Genomic DNA, 26,481 nt, shown 5'->3' with positions numbered 1-26,481 from the left:
TAATATTTTTGTTAATGATTTAGGTACCAAATATAAAACTGTTCTGTCATTTTGTACAGTCATTCTGATGCACGCCTATTTTACATATCTAGAAAACCTATTTTATATACACATATATCTGACACTCGTAGCAATAACTTTGGTAAAAAATTAATGATTGAAACTGAAAATGATTAAAACAAACTTCTGAATTTTCTTAACTATTTATTACACTCTGTGTATAATTTACGATAAATACATGTACATATTATTCATTCACGTTTATATATACACAGTAGCAAATGTAAAAATAAGACGTCGCCCGCAGTGCACCGGCCCCCGGGGTGGCGGGCTCGGCCGCACTGCGAGAGACGCAGTAAAGTACATTCCAAAAATGTAATGCTTCGCAAATTCCATATTTACATATTGATCTCCCCCTCAAAAGTATTATGAGCCTCCTACATGATAACATCTCAGGTAAAGGTTTCTGCAATAACATTTAGAAAGCCAAACATTTCTTAAAAATACGGAAGGCACTGAAGTCTAAAGTTCCAAATAAATGCTGCATAAAAATGCTAGAACCAGGTACTAGCTTGTTACAGACAGGCCTACGTGACTGAGTACACAGAGTTTTGAAAATAAACGATTTTGTGGAGAATTTTGCATAATTATATTGAATAAGTCTATGTATTATATAAAAATAATGATCAGTTTTGTTAAGCCAAGAAACCGCTAATAGGAACAACTTATTGTATATCTTTTAAATAAAATGTCAATGAAAAAGCATGCATAACATAATACCGTGATCTAAATATGTTTAATGAATAATAATTTAAAAATGTACTTAAAATACGATGAAAAATTATTTTTGCTGTATTGTGTATAAGCAATCAAACTGAAGCACCAAACGAGTCTCGCCTCAACAATAAATTAAGTCGTAAAGCTATATATTAAAAATGTAACAACAATTTAAGATTTAAATTACCATAAATGTATACATATCTCATAAGAATCATTTTTGAAGATGTAAAACGAAACGGCGCAACGTTCGCACTGGGGAGGTATTGCACAGCACAGCCGCCGCTCTGTGTATCGCGATCGTTGGGACGCCCGCCCTCCACCACACAGAACGCTAAAGTTATTGCTAGTGAAGGGTGAAGTTCATTCAAAACTCGCAACGAAAAAGGAAGCTAAAACTTATCTTAAGAACTAGAAGGTAAAGCACACAATGATCGATGGTCGACGGACGATGCCGTCCCATGCTTTGCTTGCTATATTCAAATATGAAATGATTCTATACAGTTGATTTGAGAAAATACATATGAGACGGTTCAACGAAACCTTCACTTTCAATATAAAGCAGTGGTTGGACGAAGCTAGCCTATAACGATTTTTGCGCGTAGTCGCAGTAGTTAGGTCCGGACTTCAGTTGCGTTTGGATGGAGGTATGAGGTGGGGAGGCAGCTCAGAGGGGAGGTCGTGTCCGTCGATCTTGACGCGGATGAGATGCATCGCCAGAGCGAACTCCTCGTCGTCCAGGAACCCGTCCTTGTCGATGTCCGAAAGCTTCCAGATCTTACCGAGCACGGAGTTCGGTAATTTCGACTTCACCATTTCCGTCTTGGCCGCTGTTGAAAAAATGTATATGTAGCTGTATTCGCCACTACTTAATGAGAAACTATTGATGAATGACTGGATGCGCATTATCATCCACCAGAAACATATAAACTATAAGATGACACTATACGACCCACGTAGATATCCGCATCTATTTGGCTGGGAATATAATTCATTCATAAATAATTACGAACATGTTGCAATCGTTAGAAACGAGTGAAACAGCTTATATATGATAAATAATATTTAACTAATATGGGAACTAGTTTCGCGACGTAATTAAAAGTCATTTCCAAAATTAGCATGAAGCTTTGTACAGGCTGCAGACTGCTATCGATTGCTAAAATCGACTAACTACAAGCTCAACCATGACATGCATATGGTTATCATGATATTCTTATAGTTATGGAGTAACCAGCGGTTACTCCATTACCATAAGAATATCTTAAACATTTTCCGCTCTTAAATAATCTGTAAGATATCTTAATACATCAACGATGGTATGTCGATAAAACAATTGGAAAACGGAATTAATTTTAACAGTTTCACCATCGAGACCAAAAGTCATCTCCTGAGCCCTTTCCATCCAAGTCTGCGGAGATTTCGCTACTTTAAACTCGACATACAATTTCCCAGTAAATACATATACCAAGCAGATAAACATAAATTCCGCTGTTATCGTTATCGTTATCAAATTTAGCAACACTAAGAATATAAATTTAATAGAAAATTGTAACGAATGCAAAACTCCTACATTTTCTTTTTCCTCTATAATATTGTTATTCAGGAGTGTTCGCCGGGAGTCATTCTCAACCATTGAATCGCTAGAATCATCGCTATTTACATTTGTAAAATCAGAACTAAACGGATTCGAATCAATTTCAGTTTCCATTTTAGAACCATCGAGAGCTACAGAATCATGCAAACTATGAATGGAAACAGCTCGTGACATGCCGTTTAAGCTATTTAAAGATTCGTTAATAATGAATTGGGTGATGGTATTGCTGTTTTGTGTCGTCATCGCCAAAACATCAGCAATCTTATCAAAGTTTTTGTCACTATTATCATTTTCACTTTTGTTTTTCAGATTCATGCATAGTTCGGTTAGTTGGGAACAATTCTGTGTGGTGGAGAGAAGAGCTTGTAACGCCGAGTCTATTGTCATTGTGTGTTTGAGTTGTGGGTGTATAGTAAAAATTCGTGCTAGTGTGTGAGTGCGTGTCAGCGCGAGTTGCATACCGGCTCCGGTGACCTTTCCGTCGCAAGGATTGAGGCCCTGGAATATCTGGTCGTAGTGCGGCTTTTCCTTGCTACAGATCCACTCTGGGTCACCATGTCCGGCGTCCACGCCCTCGCCGCGTCCATACCCGAATGGTGACACTTGATCTTCAACGCCCTCGAAAGCACCACCTGAAATGCAGAAAAAAAAGTTTAATGATCTAATTAATATTAATCTTTATCTATTGAAACAAAACAACTGAGAATTCATTTTTAACAGTTTTATCGGAGACCGTTATTAAATTTAATACTAAAAATATATCAATTGAATCAATTGCATCAACGAAACAGCGTTAGATGAAAGATAGAAACGACTTCATAGTGATTTATTAATAAACGATTGACTGAACCAAAGCTAAGCAGATTCAAATTGAGTACTGATAGTTGCCTATTTATTTATAAATAGTTCCACGTGTAATAACAGCATGTATGTTACTGAACAATACTTCGTAAAGCGCACAATAGATTATAGAGCCGTGTGCTAAAGTAATTAGCAGTGACCAGTGACCAGTGACGATCTTCAATGCCAACATTACTCTTCTATATGTTAGTCAAAATTTCATTCCTTCACGTGGAGCGAAATTTGAATTGACAAAAGAAAGTATTAAACTTAAGTATTTCTAAGAGACTTAAAAATTAACAAAAGTGTCAAAAGTAAGCTTATTAATTTTATTTGTTAAAAAAAAATCAGACATAAATACAAACATTTAAAGGTTTGGGAAGTACCTACTATATGAATCGGAACACTAGTTATCGCGAGAATCCGGAAGTAATAACCGAAGCTTTATAATTATATAATAATACAATGAGGATATATACGAGGCGCAGTTCGCGTCCTCTAATTCGGAGGTGAAGTGACCGCAACGGAGTCGCGGCTCTTATCTGGGATCAGAGCAAGGTCAGCTATTCAGCGCCGCCGCCGCCACCGTGCTCCATTACCCGTATTGTTTCACGCCGGCTGTACTAAAAACCACATCTATTGTTGCCTTTTAATGGACCATCGGCGTATTTTTGTTTCATCTCCAAAAAAAATGATGATTTATATTATATCTAGGTATGTATGTATATTCCATAGATAGGCTACAACAAGGTTTTTTTAATAGTTTATTTATATTTTAATAAAAACTTATTCTGGCCAACTTTTCGATGGAGAAATTGATAACGAAGGGTCTTTTTAAAGTTTTTATTAATTTTAATTCATATTTCTCCAATAAATGAAATAATATAGCTAAGTTCACTAATGGCTAAAAGTAAATTCAGAAGGCTTTCGGTCACGGTGACTCGTCAAATAAATAGGCAGTTTTTATTGAATTGTTAAGTCGCATGAAGCAGTAACTGCCGGTAAAAACGAATACACGAGGTTACAGGTGATTTGCAATTACTAAGAAATGTGCGATATATTAGTAATTCGTTGCATGTGTTTCGACTAAACTTGACATGTTCACTATTACACGGTTCGACTATTTCTATAACGTCTACAGTATTTAATTACATTTGAATCTAATCTCTATTTAAAATAAAATAAAAAAAAAACAATTTACTATTATTCAAACTAAAAACTAATTTTCATTATTCTATTTACACAGTAAAAAATGATTAGAAGTAATAATATAATGTTGTTGTTGTAATAGTTTGTGAGAAAAATGAGAAATTGATGAGAGATATTTAAATATTATTAATTAAGATACTACTGTATATAGTACTTGTCCTTTGATATTTCGACCCCTACCAAGTGTTGCGTAAGGACACGTAATGATGTCTGTGTTCGACATTACCAGGAAGTAATTAGCTATTAATATCTTGACATTTTATTTATAACAAAATCAATGAATGAAGCGTAAGTGGATGTGACGCGCGTCACTGTGTTACTGTGGTTTATGTGAGCACTGATAATTCTACCATGCAGCAAAGTACATACTAAATATTCGTTTATTGTATCTTGCATATTCAAATGCATTAGATAAGTCTTTAACAAAACATTCAATATATCATGTTTAACAATGGTCTTTTATTTTGATGCTGAACTCAAATGTTATACGTAAGTAATAAAACATACCTAATACAACAGCAGTAACCAAAATAACAATAAATGTCCCACGACTGGGCTAAGGCCTCTCTCGATTGGTTTGGAGCTTATTCGATCATGTTACTCTAATGCAAGTTGCTTGTTACACGGACGTGTGACGTGTGACGGAATGTCATCGCTGAGCGCGAAATAAATTATGCACATGAAAACTTAATGGCGTTGGCCCTGGTTTGACCACCAATCTTCGGCTTCGTGATGTAACCACAAGCCTTCTTGGCCTTATTGTATAACATAATTTAGATAGAGATATAACTTTTACCTATCATTTATCTCTGATTATTTTATTTTATTAATTAATTAATAATAATATATTAATTAATAATAAATGTATTGTATTTATTTTATAAATTTCAATATATGTATATGGGACGTAATGAATGTATATATTTACGTAACGAATTGGTTAAACTGTGCATATCAGATGTCGCCCACCGCGTTGCGTTCCAGACATCAACGTCAGATGATTGTCGGTATGATTTATACAAATTGCAGGTCCTACCTATAAATAACTACTTATGAAACAAGAATCAAGTTAATGGGATATATATATTTCTGACTGATTTTGCTGTGGTGCTTAAAACATATGTATATAAAAGGTACATATGTATATGATATTAAAGTGAAAGCTAAAATACAAACAAAATATAAAGTTTAATGCAATAAATGATGACAATTCCTGTAACAGAGACCCTTAAAGCGCAGCGCACATATCAACTTTAATTGGTCCAGTTACCATTAAAACCACTGAATAACAAAATTTGAATTCGTAATGAAAAGTAATTAAAACACAATCTATGATTTTGATGTACATACGTACAATATAGCCTGGTCACTAGTGCTAAGGAAATTTATAACAATCTAAGTACCTACGTGAACCTTAACCGACGTACGCAGGTTCAAACAAGGACAAGCACCATTGAATTTTCAAGTGCTTATTTCGTTTTTATAACTAATCACGTGGTCGGTGGTAAAGGAAACTATCGTGAGGAAACCTGCATGTTGTCGGATGAGAATCTAAAAATAAAGAAAATAAGTAACTTTAACACTTTCGCTTTTATAATATTGTTAAGGTTATGTTCAGAGTCAATGCACGGGTAACCAGCTTTAGGCGGTTTTTCAAAACCAAGTTTAATTTTCTTCAATATTTATATGACCTAGATTATTTTATCAGTAGGTAATGTTGGTTAGTACGCAGACTGAGTAAAATCTACGTGTCGGCGGTGAAAGGTCAGCGGACTCGATACGAAACAGGTACAGTATGTGTAACTGTGGTTAAGTTGGTAATTAAGTGAATAGGTAGCAGCTAACGAAGCAAGCGTTGCACGACGCGTGCGAAATGTTATAATAACATCAATTTCGAGGATTACTTGCTGCTACGCGTTAAGCAACTAGTGGACGATACCGACTGTACGGCGGAAACGAACACGGGGCGGGGCTTATTACAAATGTACACTGTCTTGTCATATTGTACGGGTAAATTTTATTGTAGGTGTATCATATTAAATAGACTAGCTACTAAGTTTCTTGCCGGTTATTCTCGGTAGAATTTGCAATCCTGAGTCAGAACCACTTTGAAATTTAATTTATCTTGTGGTATTGACATTCAAAATTGCCTGAAGAGAGGATATACCTATAATAAAGCATTTATCAGATTTTAATCGCATTATATAATTGATTTACTTAATGCTAAAATGTTCTAAAGAAGATTATTAAAATAACAAGATGTTATTCAGAGAAGTAATTTCTTTAGCAAAATATAGAATATTATACTACTTCGTATTTTGAGAACTATTTAACAAGTATTCATTTGAAAAATTTAAAAACAAAAATCTGTTACTAAATTAACCTTAGAATCAACATTATGTGCTCAACCTCCTCAACCTCAGATCATCATACCCGATCGCCATTTGTATACGGATAGATTAGAATATAATATGCAATTTATTTTACACCAAAAGATTTACAGAAATAATTATAAGCAGAAACAAAAAAAAAACTATTAATGTACAAAAGGCGATCTCATCGCTAAAAGAGCGATCTCTTACAGACAACCGTAAATATACGCTGTTGTTTATATTTATTATATATAAAAGACAGCGTCCAGAGCCAGTCCAGAGTAACTAGTGATCTCGAACGGTGGTCACGTAATAGCAATGAAGAGAGTGAGTAATCTAGATCGCATCGGCGTCGCGGGTGCAGTGAAAGTGTAGGAAGCGAGTCGCAGTCGACGGCCTGATGTTTAGCGTAAACACAACATTGGTTGCCGCGCTCTGCGTGGTCACTGATAGATGCTTAGACATTTTATTTAAACTAATTCAAATAATAAAACTGACACATCTATTACAAACTATATAAAATAGCTTTTATTTAATTTGTATCATATCTTTAGATTGAATTTTAAACCATTCCCACCCAACTGACCACAAATTTTGTACACGTTTTTGGTGCTGGTGGCAATACAATTTATTATATTGTAGTACATTGATAAAATCTTTAATTTTTTTACAAAATTATTATGTTTCCTTATTACTGAAAGCAATAATTACCAAACCAAAGCAATAATCACTAACACAAAATATACACTTTTATACGCAATTACATTACTCAAATATATACTCGTCAACAAATCGTACGATTTATAAATATTCATTATTCAGCAATCAATATTAATTAATGAACGCTCGCTGTATTACTACTAATCGTGTATACTTACTACTAATATTATTTATATAATATATATATATATATATATATATATATATATATATATATATATATATATATATATATATATATATATATCGTTAATCATTTATTTTATATTTAGCACGAAAATAAGTATATTTTACAGAAGGCGACAGGAATTATGTTATCTAATAATTGGAGGTATGTTACGTCATCCGCGGAACACATAACGCGGATAAATTAATGATATACCATATTTAGTCGTCTATTAAAAACCGCATTCTATATTTTTCTTGCAAAACCCGACAGACGCTGATCTGCCTGTATACCAACATTATTATAAGGAATGGTTAAACGGTATAGAAATAAGTGGCAGTGCCACTTAGTGGCGAGTTAAAATGTGGAGGGTAAAAGACATAATGTATTTGGGGGGGGGGGTCTATTTTTTCGATGTTTTTAAAATACACACATACCTTTCATGGTAATCAGTTATTTGGTGGAATTGTTATAATGATATTAAGTAAACTTTCTAACTGTTTAATATAAAAAAGTATACCATCAAAAGACAATGTCAGCGTGACCAGGTCTCCTTTAACCTCCATTTTAAATGTTGTAAATGTGCACAATATAATCAAACTACAGCGCTCGACGAATCTTGAGGGAATGGAAAAGCCGGAGAATGAAAAGGTAATTGAGCTGGTGCAATTTTCTCCCCAACAGAATTTCGAATGGTCAGCCAAGGTCTGAGCGCAGGATACAGGTTAAGGAGGAAGCGCATCCGCTGTCGCCCACACGACGCCTCATCTAGACAATCCTCTTTAGACTGCCTGAATGTTACGGCCTTGTACATATACAAGGACGAGTTTGTTACTATTAGAAATACCAACTAATAATTGCTTATTCCAGTTAGTTTAAGGAAAGTATCATAGGAAACCATATAACCGACACGGGACATCGTCATCATTAGTCATAAATAGACAGAGGTCGAACTGAAATATATTCTATATGCATATATGGCGCGTTACGTGGATGCTACTGAATACTGAATGCTGAATAGATTTTACTGAAGCTTGGACTAGAACAAGATTTGGAGCCTATTCCGCCACGTTGCCTCCGTGCGGGATAGTTGGTGGACACATATGATAATCTATCATCCGACACATGCAATTATAAATCCACTGAGGTACGAGGTTAATTAAATTATTAAACACATGAAACTCAGTGGCGCTTACTTGGCAGTGGGTTTGAATTCACAATCATCGGTTAGATTGACATGTTTTATTCACTGAGCCATCTTAACACATAAAATACACAGCAGCAGAATAAAATTTAGTACCGCCTAATCAAATAAAATTACACTATGATGATTAAAATTGATGTCAAATTTTACGCTAAAAGTTGTTGTTTAAGCTGCTAACAATAGACAGCCAAAACAGTCCAGGTCTTTTTTTTTACTATTAATAGGCCAGCTTTTGAACGTTGACTTGCAAGGCAAGGTCCGTGTCACAAGATGTAGCACGCTTGCCTATAAGAAACCTGTTTACTCTGGATTTGAAGACACCAACATGTACCTATCGGGAAATACGGACTATTTATCTGTACCTAAACTATCATCAGTCGTTGGGAAGCGAAGCGCGTGGCGAGTGAAATGATAGTTCACGGAAGTTACTTAAGGCGGCTTTTTGTTATATCGAGCCTGCGCACGATTCAAAAGAAAACTTGAATGGAAAGTATTCGACTACGTGTGAGATTCGATTCCGATTTTGATAGTTTATACAACGCATTCGTACATGAGTGTATAATGTACGTAATCAAATATACTCTTGGCGACAACTCATTTAGCAAACAAATTAGCTAAAACAATTCGAGCTACTTGGTAAAAAACATTAACTATTCCGTAACTAGAACATTACCACAGACTTGCAAATCACTACGACAACAGCGAAACAACAATTATATTTAAAATATGCCTTATTCATAGCATTCCGATATTTGTTCTTGGGAGGGCGAAGTTGTAATTGAAAGAAAAAGAGAAGTAACAGTGACCCGAACATTCACGATACGACGATACTAATATAATATTGTAAAATGAAAAATTTGTTATGCGAGTCTTGAAACATTACATGTAATAAAATTCTTCGCACGGCTGCTTCTAAATAACCGCGCCGCTGACTGCTGGGTGGGCGGCGCAGTTCGTGGACGTTTAATCGTACAGGGCATTCATTCACGCGGCGACCAACACTTCGACTGATACGACTCTGATAATGACACTATTGACACTATATACGTCGTCTTCATTTCAATATTGATATATGGTAGTACTAATGGAAACAGTTGCAGAAGCAAATTATCATTGCGCAATTCGCAATTTATTAAACTAGCTATCCGTTGCGGTTTCGCACAGGGCAAAAATGGTCTAACAAAATGTTTATATCATAATACATAACTATTGTTTACGCGGCGCAATCTAGTAGTTCCCTGTCGTAATGATTTTTTTCCGACATCTTCAACAATCATTCTCCTTTTTCAGACAATTTACACAAACAGTTAATGAATTATACACCAAAAACTCGTGAATCATTCTGTCCGTTGGTGAAAAACGTTTTATGATCCGCACGGTAGATTTTGAGTTTATCTCGTTTGGACTACTTATACTTTGTTTTATAATAATATGTAGTGATGTTATCGTGGAAATTAAAAGTTAGCCATGTCGTATGGCTATTAACAGAATATATACGAAAGTAAATATTTTTAGTACAAATAATTGAGACTGTGAGTAGTCTGTGGGTATCAAATTAATGACGTCGGCCCGCATTTAAGCAGCGACGTGGCGACATTGGCTCTGTCAGAGATAATACGAGGTCTTTGACCTACTAACACTGAGGGTTATGTTATTGTGATGTTTAAAACCTGTTATTGATACTTAACCTTAGTAAATAATATTTTAATAATTAACGATGTAAAGTTATCAGAATCTGTTTCAGATAAAATGTAAGTACCATATTAGTAACATACCAATACTACTTGCAATGTTTTTGTTAAATCATGAAATAATAATCTTATGTATATATTACGATGATAAACGTTTTGATATAATTATATAAAAGTACAAATCAAATTCTTCAATTTCTTTTCAAATAATTCTAGGAGCAGATTATATACATAGTAGCGCTAATTAATAAAAGCGAGCCAAGCCGCTAGATACAGCTAGTATCATCATTTGAGCAAATATTGCAGCGCTCACTAGCGTACAGACTGCACGGAATCTAATTTACAGTTATGTACAAAGTAACGCGGCGATGTTTCAAACAACAATCAAACATTGATATTGAGAGACACATGACTGCGAAGTTCTGACTCATTCATTATACTGGAACACGCCTGATTAATATGCACCTGGATATCGCTACGTTTTTATGAGTCTTAATATACAACCTGAATACCTAATAATACGTAGGAAAATATAATACATGGATCTATCGTATAATATTTAATTAAAGGAACAAAATGTTCATTTTTATTTTATTTCATTTGAATCCACAACTTAATTCAAATATTAACGTGATATTTCAGACTCTTGTACTCGACTGAGTGCGATACTGTTATGTGAGATATTTCTTTGTCGTCAATATAATACGATTGTCTAGTCTGTCTTTCTACTTAAATCCAAAAACGATTCAACACAATCAATACTTATGGTTCCATAAAACAAAAACAATATGTATAAGAGCCTGAGTACAAGCTTATTGGTTTGATGCCCAAAACGTCGTTGACATAGTGATGACTTTATTTCAAACGATAACCGCAACTGTAAACGGCGACCGAGCGCTCGTTGTCCTAGTGCGCGTGCGCTGGCGACGGACGATAATATTCAGCGCGCGCGCGGCCCACATCGCACTTCCGAACACTATCACGCTCTATGGATTTGATTCTAGCTACTTTTTTACTGTGTTCGGATTTCTGCGCCACTGACGTAAAACTGTAATCGTAACTGTTGATTTACAATCACTTATAAGCATAATGCATAATAGACTTTCTACAACCCGATCCCGAAGACCGAGTTCGTTGCGATGACTCGATAAGGGTTATAAATCATCCAAAAACGTGGTAAACAAGTCGGTGGCTATGTTAATAGCAATACGACAATGAGTACTGAATTAAACTATCAGTATCATCTCGCGGTGTCACAAAGGGAAACAAAGGATTCCAGCGGTGGGGTGCATCAGTCACATCGAGCACAATACGAGTCATTGAGAACAATTGGGTCGGCAACAAAGGCAGCAGAGATGCGACTCAATGGTCACGCTGTAATGATGTCACAGCGGACACGGGAACAATGCCCTCAGCACAATTAACTGTAGAACATCCTCCGCAAACGCGCTCACATCAAACGCCTTATCGATCGGAAATTACTTCGAATACAGTATTTCGGGAGAGTCGTTTTATCTTGGTAATTAATCTACGTGTAATCTATATCAGCGTAACTGTGTCACATGATAACATGTGTCTTGAGTTGTAGCGATCGTTTATTGCATTGTTATTAACGAGAAAACTAGGCCATAAATATCAAAACAATTCATTAAAAGTCAAGTGTATAAATGCCGTGACATTTGTTAGAGCAATTAAGTGAAATTTAACGCCGACAACATTAAAATTAAGCTGATTTTGATTGCACAGTAATTCTTACGTCCTTGAAGACAAGGTACTATTGATATTGCTACATATTTTCATTTTAGATTTGTCACTTTCGTCTATAGCGAACAAAAAGTACATTGTTACACATCCAGTACATCGTTAGTTGACAGGCGAACTAAAAAGCAACACTTTTGGTATATCGGTAACAAGTGGTGCTGCATTCTGCAATTTGCGGCACTACCGATAGACGAGATTCGACTCGCACGCGATGTTTTACGTAAGCTACTGTTTAATATTCTAACATGTTTGATGTTCATTTGATCAGGAAAATGTTATTTAAAATATAACTTTTCATTACAAAAAAAAACAAGTAGTTGTTCAAATGTAACATCCAAAAAAAATGCATATAAAGTATAACAGACAATCTAAATCATATTTTTATTAAATTATAATAAGGATGTAGACGACAGAATGGATCACCAATCTGACCGAAATTCGGCAATAGCAGTCAATCGAAATCGAAATGAGTCGAAAATACTAACCACATACGCGAAATGTATTATAGTTCAAAAGACAGTTCTCAAACATAGTGGTGTCTCCTTTCTCGCTCACATAGTCCGATGAGGTCGAAACCCGATTCAACCAGAGAGATCAGGCACAGGACCGACGAGTGTAATACTATACCATACTGGCCCTTCCCGGAAATTGAACCCAAAGCCTCTGGACTAATGAGGCAGTTACCACACACAGATGATGGCACTGAAATATTAAGTTCTCCTACATACAATGTACCGCCAACCGTGAGAATTAAGTTGTTATATCCCTTGTTCCGCAAACTAATCATACACAAAGATAGGTATTTAGCTTGATGAGTGGGTATTTACAAGAGGAGCTTGCACAACGTAACGGTCTATCACTAGTAAAGAGTCCCGAGTAAGAGAAAACTATTCTATCGCAAGAAACGAGTTAACTATACTAAAATCTTTAAATAACAATTCAATTTGTGTAATTAATACAGACAATGATATCTGTTTTAGCGACTCGCGCCGACCTCCGGCGAAAGTATCGGTCGTGCTCCCATTGTCAGCGCACAGTCGCGCGACACAGTTACACCATAATAGAGTTCTACGCCACTAAAGCAATTGTACGCGCACGTTGAACGTGTGTGTTTAAACTAGCTGTCTTGTCTGCTTTAAACGCATTACATTTTTTTACATAAAATATAAAACCTATAACTTTACATGCGTGTATCATTATCCAAGTCCCCTGGCTATCTCGTAATTAGCTAACAGACAGACAGAGTCATTTTAACATTTATAATGCGAGTCTTATTTATACATGTTAAGTTATAGCCAAGTATAATGTAAGTAATGAACAAATTGATATATCGATGTTTATTATTTACTAAAGCCACAGAAATGTTTATTAAAATACTAGCTCAGCTTATTTTGACTTTCGTTGTTTCAAATGAGGTCAACGTCGAATTGCAAATTTCCAATACAAATATTATTTTTTTCAGTGAAATCTTACGTAACAAAACCTTGTTGACTTTATCCGTCTTCGTCAAACTTATAAGAATTAGCATTTGGTGTACAGAAATAAAATGCAAGTTCCTCGACTTTACTGACAGAATATTGACCCCGGGGAACATTGCCGGAGATGTATAACTTGGATGTCGTATTGGTATTTACAACTATTTATATTAAAAGAAATTGAGAATGAATATAGACTGTATAAAATAAATCCTCGGGACAGTAACGCTTATCGCGGTTGAAACCGCGCGAAGCAGCTAGTATTTTATGTTAAGTATATATATATAACTAGTAATACTAATACGCTGTATTAAGTTTAAAACGGGTTTAAAAACTTTTTATCCAACCAATGTCCTAGACTTCAAATGAAATTTAGTCAATCTTTCATTTCTGAAGGTAAAAATAATTGGCCTCGTGGAAATGAATGACGAATCGGTCAAAACGTAAAGGTGTAATCATCGTGACAAATAACATCTCAAAGCAAATAAAAATTAATTGAACCATTCACTCTTCGGCTCCTTGACATTCACACGAACCGTCGCCAGTGACACATGCAATTATGACTCCTTATCAACGACCGGTTCGATAAGTGTATTGTTATGCAAACTCTACTTACTATTAATCGGTAAGTGATAAGATTACTGGTGCCACAATACTTATCACCGTCGCCAGCCCAATGACTTGATTGGATATACATATATGTCAAGCACTCGATTGATTCTTAGAAGTTTTTATGTTGAATTATTAATTTCTAGAGAAAAGGAGCGCTATTTATCAGATGTTATTGTTATTTTTATAAAAATACAGAATCAGTCTATGTTTACAAAGTCGAAATATATTTTCATATACATATAAATGCCATTTTTATTGATTGAACCAGTTACCCGTGCAGGCTTCGTCGCATGGATAGACTAACAGTGTTTGTAAATCTTAATACATAATATACATACATAGTTATGTGTATATGTATTAAGATTGGTTTACGCGGCGCCCGTCAGTGAAGCTTCCAGTTGTCATGATTTTTTCCGATATTTTCATTAATCATTGTCATACTTCAGCCAATTAAAAAAAAAAAAATTAATAAATATTGTACCAAAACCTTCCTCTTGAATCATTCCGTCGTTAAACCGTATAAAAACCCGCTCGGTAATTTTTAAGTTTACCCCGTTCAGATAGACAGATGCAGCGGGGTGACTTTGTCGTTTTTATTTGTATGACAGCAATGGAACGTGCTTCGTAGAGCTATACGCGGAGTATGATTAATTTAAGCAACGGAACCAACCTGGATTGGTCATTTTATTAAATAAAATTGTAACATAAATTTTATTTGAAATCTATGAATACAAATCAAAATGTCGTACAATATCAACAGTTTTATGGCTCGTTATCCGGAAGTTACTGATTGATATAACTTGTATATACACTAGCCATAGGATTATTATCACGTTTTGTTTGTTTGATATTTTTATAAGAACAAATTATCTATTTTAGGTGAACTGTCTGTATACACATTTGACGTTAACTATGTTTTACATACACATGTTATGTATATATGTATGTTACGTATATATTTGACGAGCCGGTTGACGTGGTTTGTAGATACTTGCCTTTTCACGCCGAAGGTTGTGGATTCGATTCCCACCCAGGACAGACATTTGTGTGCATGAACATGTCTGTTTATCCTGAGTCTGCATCTGAGCTTGTATTTGTACAAGCTTAATTTGGGATAAGGTGGTCGTGTGTGAAAAATGTCCCAGGATATTATTATTATTGTGCTGTAGGCGGACGAGCATATGGGCCACCAACGCCCATAGACATTGGCATTGTAAGAAATGTTAACCATCGCTTACATCGCCAATGTGCCACCAACCTTAGGAACTAAGACGTTATGTCCCTTGTGCCTGTAATTACACTGGCTCACTCACCCTTCAAACAGGAACATAACAATACCAAGTACTGCTGTTTTGCGGTAGAATCTTTAAAAATATCTGATGAGTGGGTGGTACCTACACAGATGAGCTTGCACAAAGCTCGACCACCAGTAATATGTGACATTCCAAAAATGCGGTGAGCATCATTTTATAGATTCTAATTTCTGAGTAAACGAAATTCTAGCAAATGTATAAATACTCGAAATTACTTGTAACTCGGGTGACACATGATTACAAAAGAAATCAATAAGTATCGATTTATATCATTTAAAAAAAGATCTAAATACGTGTAAGCTCTAATGATATTTGCATTTAACTAAAAGGGGCCAGTCATTCGTCAGAGAGAAGTAGATAAGTTCACAGAGCAAGCTAACACTTGTCCTTAATTACGTTTCCGCATTAGCCAGCCGATCACAAAACGTGCGCCGGCGCTTGCGAGCAGCCAGCTCGTATTAAACAATACATGTGACTCAATGTTTAGATACGAACGAATAATGCGATTTACTTTTCATTATACGAGTAAATATAAGCAACTAACGCTCGCATTGGTCGGGTGTGTAAGACGGTCCGACCCGATGCATCATTCACATTCAAAGATACCGCAGCACTTTAGAAAATATTGATGAGTAATTCAAAAAGTCTGTTGCATAGTTATGGAATTTATTATGAGCAATAAGCATATCGCGTGTTGCCAAGCGATGCAATTAAATTAACACTAGATTAATGCAATTTGCATTAAACTAAAATATCTGTTTCGCTTTGTATAATTTCATTTAATTAGTAAAGGAAGACCTCTTCTCGTTTTGAGGTTTGAAACTAATTCCGCAGATTCTCATCCTTAACATGCAGAATGTTTTATTTCACATTCGAGAACGAGGCGAATTATGCAAAATGTGTTATGTTAATTATGAATTAAGCACATGAAAATTCGCCTGGGTTTGAACCCGCTATCGATTAAGATTCACGTTTTGTAACAATTGGGCCATTTACTTAGTTCGTTAAATATTATTATTATGATCATGTCACATAAAATAGTAATTAGTATAAAATGTGTTTAGTGGCAAATTGATATTATGGTGTTTTAATAGCAGTTTGAAGGTTAAAGATAAAAATGTTAATCTAGTTTGTATAAGATAGCCATTATCACCAAACCGATGAAAAAATTAAACAGTATACAACATATTATAAGTACTTTTGGTAAAAAGGTGTATTTATGAACTCAAACTCAAACATACATTGAAATCATGTATTAAGACCGGGGACTTCGTGAACTTGGTGGTAGGGCTTTTTGCAAGCCCATCTGGGTATGATCACATCACATATGCTACCATCAAACAGCAACAGTACTGTTGTCCCCCGTTTTGAAGGATAAATGAGCCAGTAACTACAGGCATAAATGACATATCATCTTAGTTCCCGATGTTGGTGGAGCATTGGTGATGCAAGGGACGGTTAAAATTTCTAGCAGTGTCAATGTTTATGAGGTGACCACCATCAGATGCTACATTTGTCAGTCGACCTACTTATTTGAAATAAAAAAAGTTTTTTTTAGATTATATAGGAAGGTAATAGATATCGTCTACATATATAGATTAAAACTGTTATATATACATGCGACAACACAACACAAGAATGGAACGACCCCGAAATAGAATTAACTTTGTGATAAATGCTATCGGCGACAACAGACGTGAAGCGACACACACTAGGACAGCGACGGACAGATTTAAAGCTCATGCTAAATAAATTAAAGGACGTTGTGATTACTTGTTTAAATATTCACTTCTGTGTTGAACACTTCGAATTTTGAATAGTGTGAAGTTGAATTGTTTTACGAGATGTTTATATATACCGTATTGAATGGACGAGCACGAAAGCCAAAGCGTCACAATGAGCTTACCTTGCAGGAAGCCACGTTTGACATGCAGGCGGTCCAGCGCGGCCGTCAGCGGGTCGCCGGGCTCCCCTTGAGGACAGACCAGCTTTACTATGCATGCATAACAACCCTTCCACGTGCGGTTACATTATCATACGAGTGCCAACGTTAAGCGGGTGCAATGTTAAGGTTAGTAGTTCCAACGGGGAAACATCGACCAACTTAATACATCAAACAAAAGTTCGAGCATTTGACATTTCTATTCACCTAACTAATTTATTTCACCGCTTAAATATCTATACACTCGTCTTTTGTTTTGTATAACTACTACTTAGGGCCACTATTTTATATGAAGGGATATTTGAGTTAATTTGGCATACACATCTGTTATCATCGCTCAGGGTCATAAGTAACAAGCATTCAACATTCAAGTACAATATCCAAGGTCACAGGTGCGCCCGCGCCGCATCGCTGCCCTAATCATTGCTTCGGGTGAGTTAAAAATCATTTTACGCAATTTTATATCTACAAGCGCTTTGCTCGCTCACGTGATAACGCTCTGATAAGAATTTTTACGTTCATTGTCGTACGGCACACGCCCACGATTTAAGAGTTAATGGAGACAATACAATAACTGGTACTTGGATGGACTGGATTTTTTTTATAAATATGTACGAAAAACTCATAAAGTAATTTATAATTTTCTAACCCAAGCCTTTTATTCGTGTCCCGAAATAAAAGTATTAAGACTATCCTTTTTTAATTAATTATAATATATTTGCCAAGTTATTATACATTTACAGATGTTTGCTCGTATGTAACTAGCTAATACCTACACCTTTATACTGGCATATCACAAGTTAATTTTGACAATATTGTCGGGAGACACTAATGGTGAGGGATAGCCGAACGACAAAAATAGGTTTACGAGCACACGACACGAACAACAAGGCAATCGACCATCATATTGAAGTAAACTTCGCAAGGGATTGTATCACAAATGTGTACAAAAAATATACATATTGACATTCGTGTATATATAAGGGAAAATGCCATCACATACGAAACTAGTTTATATAAAAACTTGTAACAACAAATGTTGACTTACAAAGTTAACCGCTTGTAAATAACTACAAGTCTATTTGGGCTTTGCACAAAATATCCCCAACGCATCTCAAATGCGAAGCGCATGCGCCATGTATTTAAATCCGTACTTGCAAATAATGGAACAGTTTCTATTTATAACTCAAAACTGAAATTTTGCATTCATAAATGAAAATACATTATTTCTCACGACCATTTTCAGGATAAATTAATTATGACTGCCGAATTTATGGTATTAATAATGTAAAAGACATTATTCGCAATTTCATTTCGGCTTACATACAGTAACATTATAAATACTATGTTAACTGCACATACGAGTGGTCAATCCGTAGATAATCAATCAACAGCCAATCGTTGTCCACTGCTGAACATAGGCCTCTCCCAAGGTGCGCCAAAGCTCCCTGTCCTCCGCCTTCCGCATCCATTTGGTGCCCGCCACCTTCTTAAGGTCGTCGGTCCACCTGGCTGGAGGGCGCCCTACGCTGCGCTTGCCGATTCGCGGTCTCCACTCTAGGACTCGTCTGCTCCAACGGCCATCGGTCCTACGACATACGTGACCAGCCCACTGCCACTTCAGCCTGCTAATTTTGCAAGCTATGTCGGTGACTCCGGTTCTTTTCCGGATAATCTCATTTCTGATCTTATCCTTCAAAGATACTCCGAGCATAGCTCGCTCCATAGCACGCTGAGCGACTTTGAATTTGTGGACTAGTCCCGCAGTTAATGTCCACGTTTCGGCACCGTATGTCATGGCAGGTAAGACGCATTGGTTGAAGACTTTCGTCTTCAAACATTGCGGTATAGACGACTTGAGGACTTGACGAAGGTTGCCAAATGCTGCCCATCCCAAGCGAATTCTTCGATCGGCTTCCTTCTCGAAGTTGTTCCTACCGATTTGTATAATCTGTCCTAGGTAGGTATATTCACTAACAACTTCGAGAGGTTTCCCCTCGACGTATATCGGTCCCGGCACGACATGCCTATTGAACATGACCTTGGTCTTGTCCAAGTTCATGCCGAGACCGACACACCGGGAAGACTCGCCTAGGCTACGCAGCATTTCGGTGAGTTGTTCCAGCGACTCTGCTATGATGACGATATCGTCGGCAAATCGAAGGTGTGAGATGTACTCGCCGTTTACATTGACTCCATACCTAGTCCAATCCAGCGTTTTGAAAACGTCTTCCAACGCGTTGGTGAACAGTTTCGGGGATATTACATCCCCCTGTCTCACCCCTCTGCGCAATTGGATCGCCTTCGTCTTACAGTCCTGGATGTGGACAGTCATTGTAGCGGCGTTGTACAGACATCTCAGTACCTCGATATATCTCCAATCGATATGACATCTCTGCAATGAGTCGAGCACTGCCCAGGTTTCGATGGAGTCGAAGGCTTTCTCGTAGTCCACAAATGCCATACACAGCGGCTGATTGTACTCTTCGGTCTTCTGCACAATCTGCCGAACAGTATGGATGTGGTCCACGGTGCTGTAGCCTGATCGAAAGCCGGCTTGCTCTGGGGGCTGGAACTCGTCAAGTCGTCTGGCGAGACGGTTCGTGACGACTCTTGAGAACAGCTTATACACGTGACTCAGGAGGGAGATTGGTCTGTAGTTTTTCAAGAGGGTTTTATCACCTTTCTTGAAAAACAGTACCACCTCACTCCCGCTCCACGTTTCCGGGGTTTTGCCATGTTGGATGACGGAATTAAAGAGGCTTGCTAGCTCTTTCAGGACCGGAGTCCCGCCTGCCTTAAGCAACTCTGTTGTGATTCCGTCATCTCCCGGAGATTTGTTGTTTTTAAGCTGTTCTAGAGCCGCCCTAATCTCTCCTTGGTCAACGACCGGGAGCTCCTCGGAGTAATGGCGCATAAGAGGGGCGCGCTGGTCATCAATACTGATTCCCATGGGTTTATCCGATCTTGAAGAGAACAACTGCCCATAAAACCTCTCTACTTCTCCGATAATCTCAGGCCTAGAGGTAACGACCCCACCATTTTCAGTTTTAAGTTTTGTCAGACGCGGCCTCCCAAACTTGCGAGCGAACACTTTCGATCCCCGATTTTGCTCAATCGCAGCCTTGATGGCACGGGTATTGGAGCGTCGGAGATCGCGTCGCGTCAGCGTTTTTATTGTTCGGTTTAAGGCCTTATCTGACAAAAACGATGGTAGTTCTCGTCGTTTTCTCATGAGCTCGAGTGTCTCAGCAGAGAGTTTTGGTGCGTTGTCTCTTCTCTGTGGCGGAAAACACTTGCGGGATGTGTTTTGCAGTATTTTGACCAGCGTGTCGGTTCTCTCATCAATGCTGCTTATGGTTTCCAACGCGGTGAATTGATTTTGAAGTTCCATTTGGAACTTTTCGGAGCCTTGAGCAGCTTGGAGCATGGTAGGTCGGAGAGTAGACCTCATCATTCTCGATCTTTCGGCTTTTAAGTTGATATTTAGAGTGCCTCGAACCAAGCGGTGATCACTTCCGGTATTAAACCTGTTGATCACTGAAACATCTCTAAATATGTGCCTTTTATTCGAGATGATAAAGTCTATCTCGTTCCTTGTCACGTTATCGGGGCTTCGCCAGGTCCACCTCCTCTGAGGCTTCTTTTGAAAGAAAGAATTCATCAAAAAAAGCCCCTGCGCTTCGAGAAAGTTTACCAGCATTTGCCCCCTGTGATTTCTGCAGCCCAAGCCGTAAGGTCCGACTTTCGATTCACCGCTATCTTGTACTCCCACTTTAGCATTAAAGTCTCCCATAACAACATTGTAGTGGGCCTTCGAGGTGTCGTTGAGGGCCTTTGCGATGTCCTCGTACATCGCTTCGACCACATCATCAGAGTATGTCGAAGTTGGCGCATATACCTGTACAACCTTCAGGGAGTACCTGTCGGAAAGTTTTAGGACAAGGTACGCTACCCGGTTCGACACACTACTGATTTCCACAATGCTGCTAATGAGATCCTTTTTGACTAGAAAACCGACACCACCCTGGGAGAGGTTATCACCTTCGCGGAAGTAGAGTAAGTTACCGGACTCTAGAGTTATCGTGTCCTCCCCCTGTCTTCGGACTTCAGATAACCCCAGTATATGCCAGTTTATATGACTTAACTCTACTTCTAATTCGGCGAGGTGATGGTCCAGCCTCATCGAGCGTCCATTATACGTTGCCATTTTCAGTCGTTTTATACGGTAGCCTGCCGTGAACCGGTGATTCTTAGCACCCCCTGCCCTGCCGATACCGCGACCGCTACCTTGGTCGGGCCTAGCGGGCTTGCCGGTAACTGGGGGCCTTTTTTTGGGCGCATCTGCCATTTAGGGAGGTGGTTTACCCATACTCGCCGCGCTGGGCAGGCGTGTTGGCGAGCGCAGTAGGGGGTAAGATGTTTATGGGAGGGGGGACGCTGCTGCCCATCCCCCCTTTTCCCCGTCCCTCAGTCGCCTCTTACGACACCCACGGGATGAGATTGGGGGAGTACTATTCTAAGCCGGTACTCCACGGCCTACTCCGTAGATAATAAAAAAACCATTTCCGTAATTACGAGAACATCCAGATTCATGAATTATAATTATATTCTCTTCTGTTAACAATTATTATTATGATAGTGTTACTAAAATTTCGTTCTATTTCATACTTTTGTAAGTTAGTGAAAGCCGTAATTAGTGAAGCAATACGAACAATAGCAATTAAGAGGTCGTTGGGCTCGAAGGAGGTCAGATGTGGACTCAGGTTTTATTGGCAACTTTACTCCTTTATTAATTTATTAAAATAAGAGATTTCAGTTGAACTTTTGCATGTTGATAATATATTTGGTTTAAGGTAAACAAACTTAATATTCCGTTCAAAATAGACATTTCAATTACCAACAATAATTCGCATAGAGCAGTAAATTGGTATAGATTGCAGGATCTATAAAGAATGTCCAACGATCCAACGAATGTTAAAAAAATATTCAAAGTCAAAAGTATCGGTTTTTCTCTGAGGACGAGATGATGTTTTAATCGAGGCCAGGATTAGACAGGATGCCCTGAAGGGCAGAATACCAATGTCACTCTAAGAATAAAAAAAACAGTCCAAGCCCCCGTGCTGAGCACTCCTTTTTATGGCACTGGTTACATCAAACACTAACTTTAAATGGATACTGGATGGTAAAATTATTGAATAGTCCTTGATTAACTAATGTAGAGAAAAAAACAAATTACAAACATGCAATCGAAATGTATATCTAGATCATAATAACCACTTATGTATGCATTATCTGTCTCACGAGTTCAGCTACTGGGCAATACAGTCAAGTGCAAGCATTTTGTACTAGTCATACACTTGCCTTCCTGATTCAAAAGGCTTATATAATTGAAAATGAATATTCTGCCTAAGAGCATGAATGTTTTGATTTATTTTAAGTGACAGTCACAGATTCGCCTTTATGGCGAATAATACTGCCAAAATTATACATAGAATTTTTTGGGGAATTACGACATTATAACCGTGGTCTAAGCCTTTTTTTTATAAACCGGGAAAGCACATCACTCCACCTGATGGTAAGTGGTAGTGGTGTCCAAACGCGCCGACGGCTAGTACAGTCAGGAAGAATATTCTGCACTACACGCCCCCGCTTTGCCGGCCCCAAAATGCCTCTTCACGGCTCGTTTGAAGGAACCCAGGTTGTAAGAGGAGGGGAAGACGTGCGCTGGTAACCTTGTACGAACTTGAATATTTTTAAATATATAATGTTGTGTATACATATTTTTTTATGTGTATAGATACTATTTACTTCAATCTAATGATAATTTTCTAGTTTTACTTTCCTTTACAAAAAATGTGAGTAATAATTAAAAGATGTTTAAATATTTTTTTTATAGAATAGAAACGGATATTATAGATAGATGAGCATATGGGCGTCCTGTTGGTAAGTGGTCACCAACGCCCTTAGACATTGGCATTGTAAGAAATGTCAACCATCACTTACATAGCCAATGCGTCACCAACCTTGGTAACTAAGATTTTATGTCCCTTGTGCCTGTAATTACACTGGCTCACTCACCCTTTAAACCGGAACACAACAATATCAAGTACTGCCGTTTTGCGGTAGAATATCTGATGAGTGGGTGGTACCTACCCAGACAAGCTTGTACAAAGCCCTACCACCAGTAAATATGAATACCCATGATATATCATAACATATTTTTTATATTTTAAATTACAATTTTAGTGAGTTCTGTATTTAAAATTTAAAGTCTTTATGGAAAGCATGAAATGTAATTTTTTCACTATCTACCTATTATGATATATTATCTATCTAAGCTTTAATTGTATTGTGTATCTTTTGAATACAATAAAACTGAGCACTTCAGCATTCAATACATCAACCATTATCCAGCCATCATATCATATCCATTAAGCCAACATCTATGTTGAATGCAGTTTAAAAGCAGTCTTTTTTTCTTTTGTTTTAATAAACATTTTATTACTTAATGAAGCTTTACTGTTTATGATATTATTTATATTATTATTAAACATTCTAGTTTCACTTTCATTATTTATTGCATTACATGTTTTTGAATGACTATTGTTCTCACCAAGATGAGGTGCATTCTTCAATAAATAATGTAAGAGGTATAAGAATTAATGATATTAATTAATGTATGTTATTATTAGCTTACAATGTACGAAAGTAGAGGGCACTCAAGTTGGTTGATTAAAGATGGGTTACCAGAGTATACTGTTAAGAGCTAAACTAATGTAAGAAGTGTGTATAAATGATGAAAAAACTGAACTGAACAGACAAACATCAGCAAATTTAACATTGCAAGCTAGATATAAATTCAACTATGATTAACAAAACAAGAAAATGATACAGGAACTTACTTTAAATATTAAACAAGTATTGTAAAGATATAATGTATGCAAATAAATTGCTAACCAGACCCATTAATATTTATAATACATGAGATGAAAAACATTTCTAATTATAGGTATTAGCAATTCTAATAGTAACAGCGATGATTTCATGCAACTGTCAAGTGATAAGAAGGCTTATTCAGGTCAATATCTGGTGATAAGAGATGTCTACTTAACATCGTACCGTTCCATACAAACAGTTTTTGTTATAAGAATATAATAAATTCAACCTTGTATGTAGGTCTATGTATATGGTGCTAATTTTATCACACACTTATATGAATCACTGAACATTTTTCCTATTTCTAGTGTTTCCTGTTTTAAAGAGGTATTGTTGTCATATTATTAACCAAATGTCATTATTGGGTAAACTAAATTTCGATAAACTTACCTTTAATGAGAGGCTCGGCCACAATGTTGATATCTTCCTGTGGGATCATGTCCATTAGGTGTGCAATGTCTGTCGCCAGCATGTTGTCTACCACTTCTAGTAATTTTGGTTTTAATGGATGGAACTTGGTAAAATCATGATTAGCTAAAGTTTCCTGCATTTTTTTTATATCAGGGAAATCACCAGGAGAAATCTGCATTTCTCTCTGAATTCTATCATAGACTTGGCCTAAATTCTTTATTAATTCTTTCTTTTTACCATCTTTACCAAACATTGACGGCATTTCTTTTCTTAACTCGCTAACTATGTACGCATGTACTTTAGCGAGGCGAGCCCGTTTAATTAAGTCATTTAATTTACGTAATGCAGCATTTCGAGGTAGTGACTGCATATCTCTAAAGAGGTCTTGCTCCTCATCCTCAAAGAGTCGTCTATTGACGTCATAGCGGAGAGGCTGGTCCCAGAAGGAACCTATATACACGCGCGCTACCTCAGGTGTTTGCAGCACCTTACCCAGAGACCACATCAGAGCACCGTACACACGCATTAGTTGCTGATGATCGATCATGTCAGCTTTGTTTAGAACGATACGAATTTTGTCATCGTGGCCGCGTAGAGCTTCGATACTGCGCCTGAACTCATCTGAAATATCGAGTTTGTGGGCGTCAAACAACAATATGATACGATCGACACGTTCCGCGAACCACTCTAGCACACCGGTAAAATCGTATCCTCTATCAACGCGTTGCTTCTCTCCCGACAGAATACCAGGAGTATCGACGATAGAAATTCCACGAAGAACCGGCGAATTTACAGTCGAACATTGGAATCTGTTGAGAAAGGCGTTTCCAAATTTACTTAGAGGACGAAACTGCTTTTTTGGGTCTACGACGAGCGCATTTCCAGGAATCATGCCTTCTTTTTCATCAAACATTACGGCGATAAATCGATCTGTTGTAGGTTCAGGCCCGATACGAATTCCAGGAAAATCTCTCTCCAAGAGATATTTAATAAATGTAGTTTTACCAGTGGAGTACTGGCCTACGAGTAGAATCATCGGCTTAGCATCGAAGTCGGGTTCTTCGAGCTGTGGAGAGTGAAAATCGTGAAACTGATAGTGTAACTCGAGCGGCAAAAGTTTCGTTTTATAAATTCTTTTAAGACCCTCGACGACATTTTCTATACTTTCAGTTTTTTCGCCTTCTTTCTTAAGCCAGCTAAACATGGTTAATGTTGGAACTTTCTATTGGAGCGACAACAATATATACACTAGTTCACTCACTGCACCACTTAAAGAAAATTATAAAAATTTTTGCAAGACCACCGCGATCATTCTCCTTCGTAAAAATGAAATGAATGACGTGTTTGACATGATCATTTTGACGTTGTCAATCTGACGTAGATTATGAGTATCACAAGATTAAATTTAATAATATTGCCATATATATTCAATATGTGTTACCATTCGGTTAA

At 37.1% G+C, this 26,481-nt stretch overlaps 1 protein-coding gene across 2 annotated transcripts; it reads right to left on the bottom strand.

Moving 5' to 3' along the window:
* Positions 1-191: 191 nt before the first annotated feature.
* Positions 192-26,374, bottom strand: LOC126776343 (EH domain-containing protein 3). 2 transcript variants are annotated; one of them, XM_050498799.1, is made up of 4 exons: positions 25,009-26,374; positions 17,644-17,709; positions 2,836-3,006; positions 192-1,607 (listed from the first exon to the last, which is right to left on the bottom strand). In XM_050498799.1, exons 1-4 carry the CDS (start codon positions 26,231-26,233, stop codon positions 1,405-1,407), a joined length of 1,665 nt encoding a protein of 554 aa, XP_050354756.1. In that variant the 5' UTR covers positions 26,234-26,374; the 3' UTR covers positions 192-1,404. The 2 variants fall into 2 exon arrangements, with proteins under 2 accessions (XP_050354756.1, XP_050354758.1); XM_050498801.1 differs by lacking the exon at positions 17,644-17,709 and having other exon boundaries at positions 25,009-26,373.
* Between the last annotated feature and the right edge of the window lie 107 nt (positions 26,375-26,481).

This window comes from Nymphalis io, chromosome 20 (genome assembly GCF_905147045.1).
Source record: "Nymphalis io chromosome 20, ilAglIoxx1.1, whole genome shotgun sequence".
Lineage (NCBI taxonomy): Eukaryota > Metazoa > Arthropoda > Insecta > Lepidoptera > Nymphalidae > Nymphalis > Nymphalis io.
This window is presented reverse-complemented; position numbering and strand designations above follow the sequence as displayed.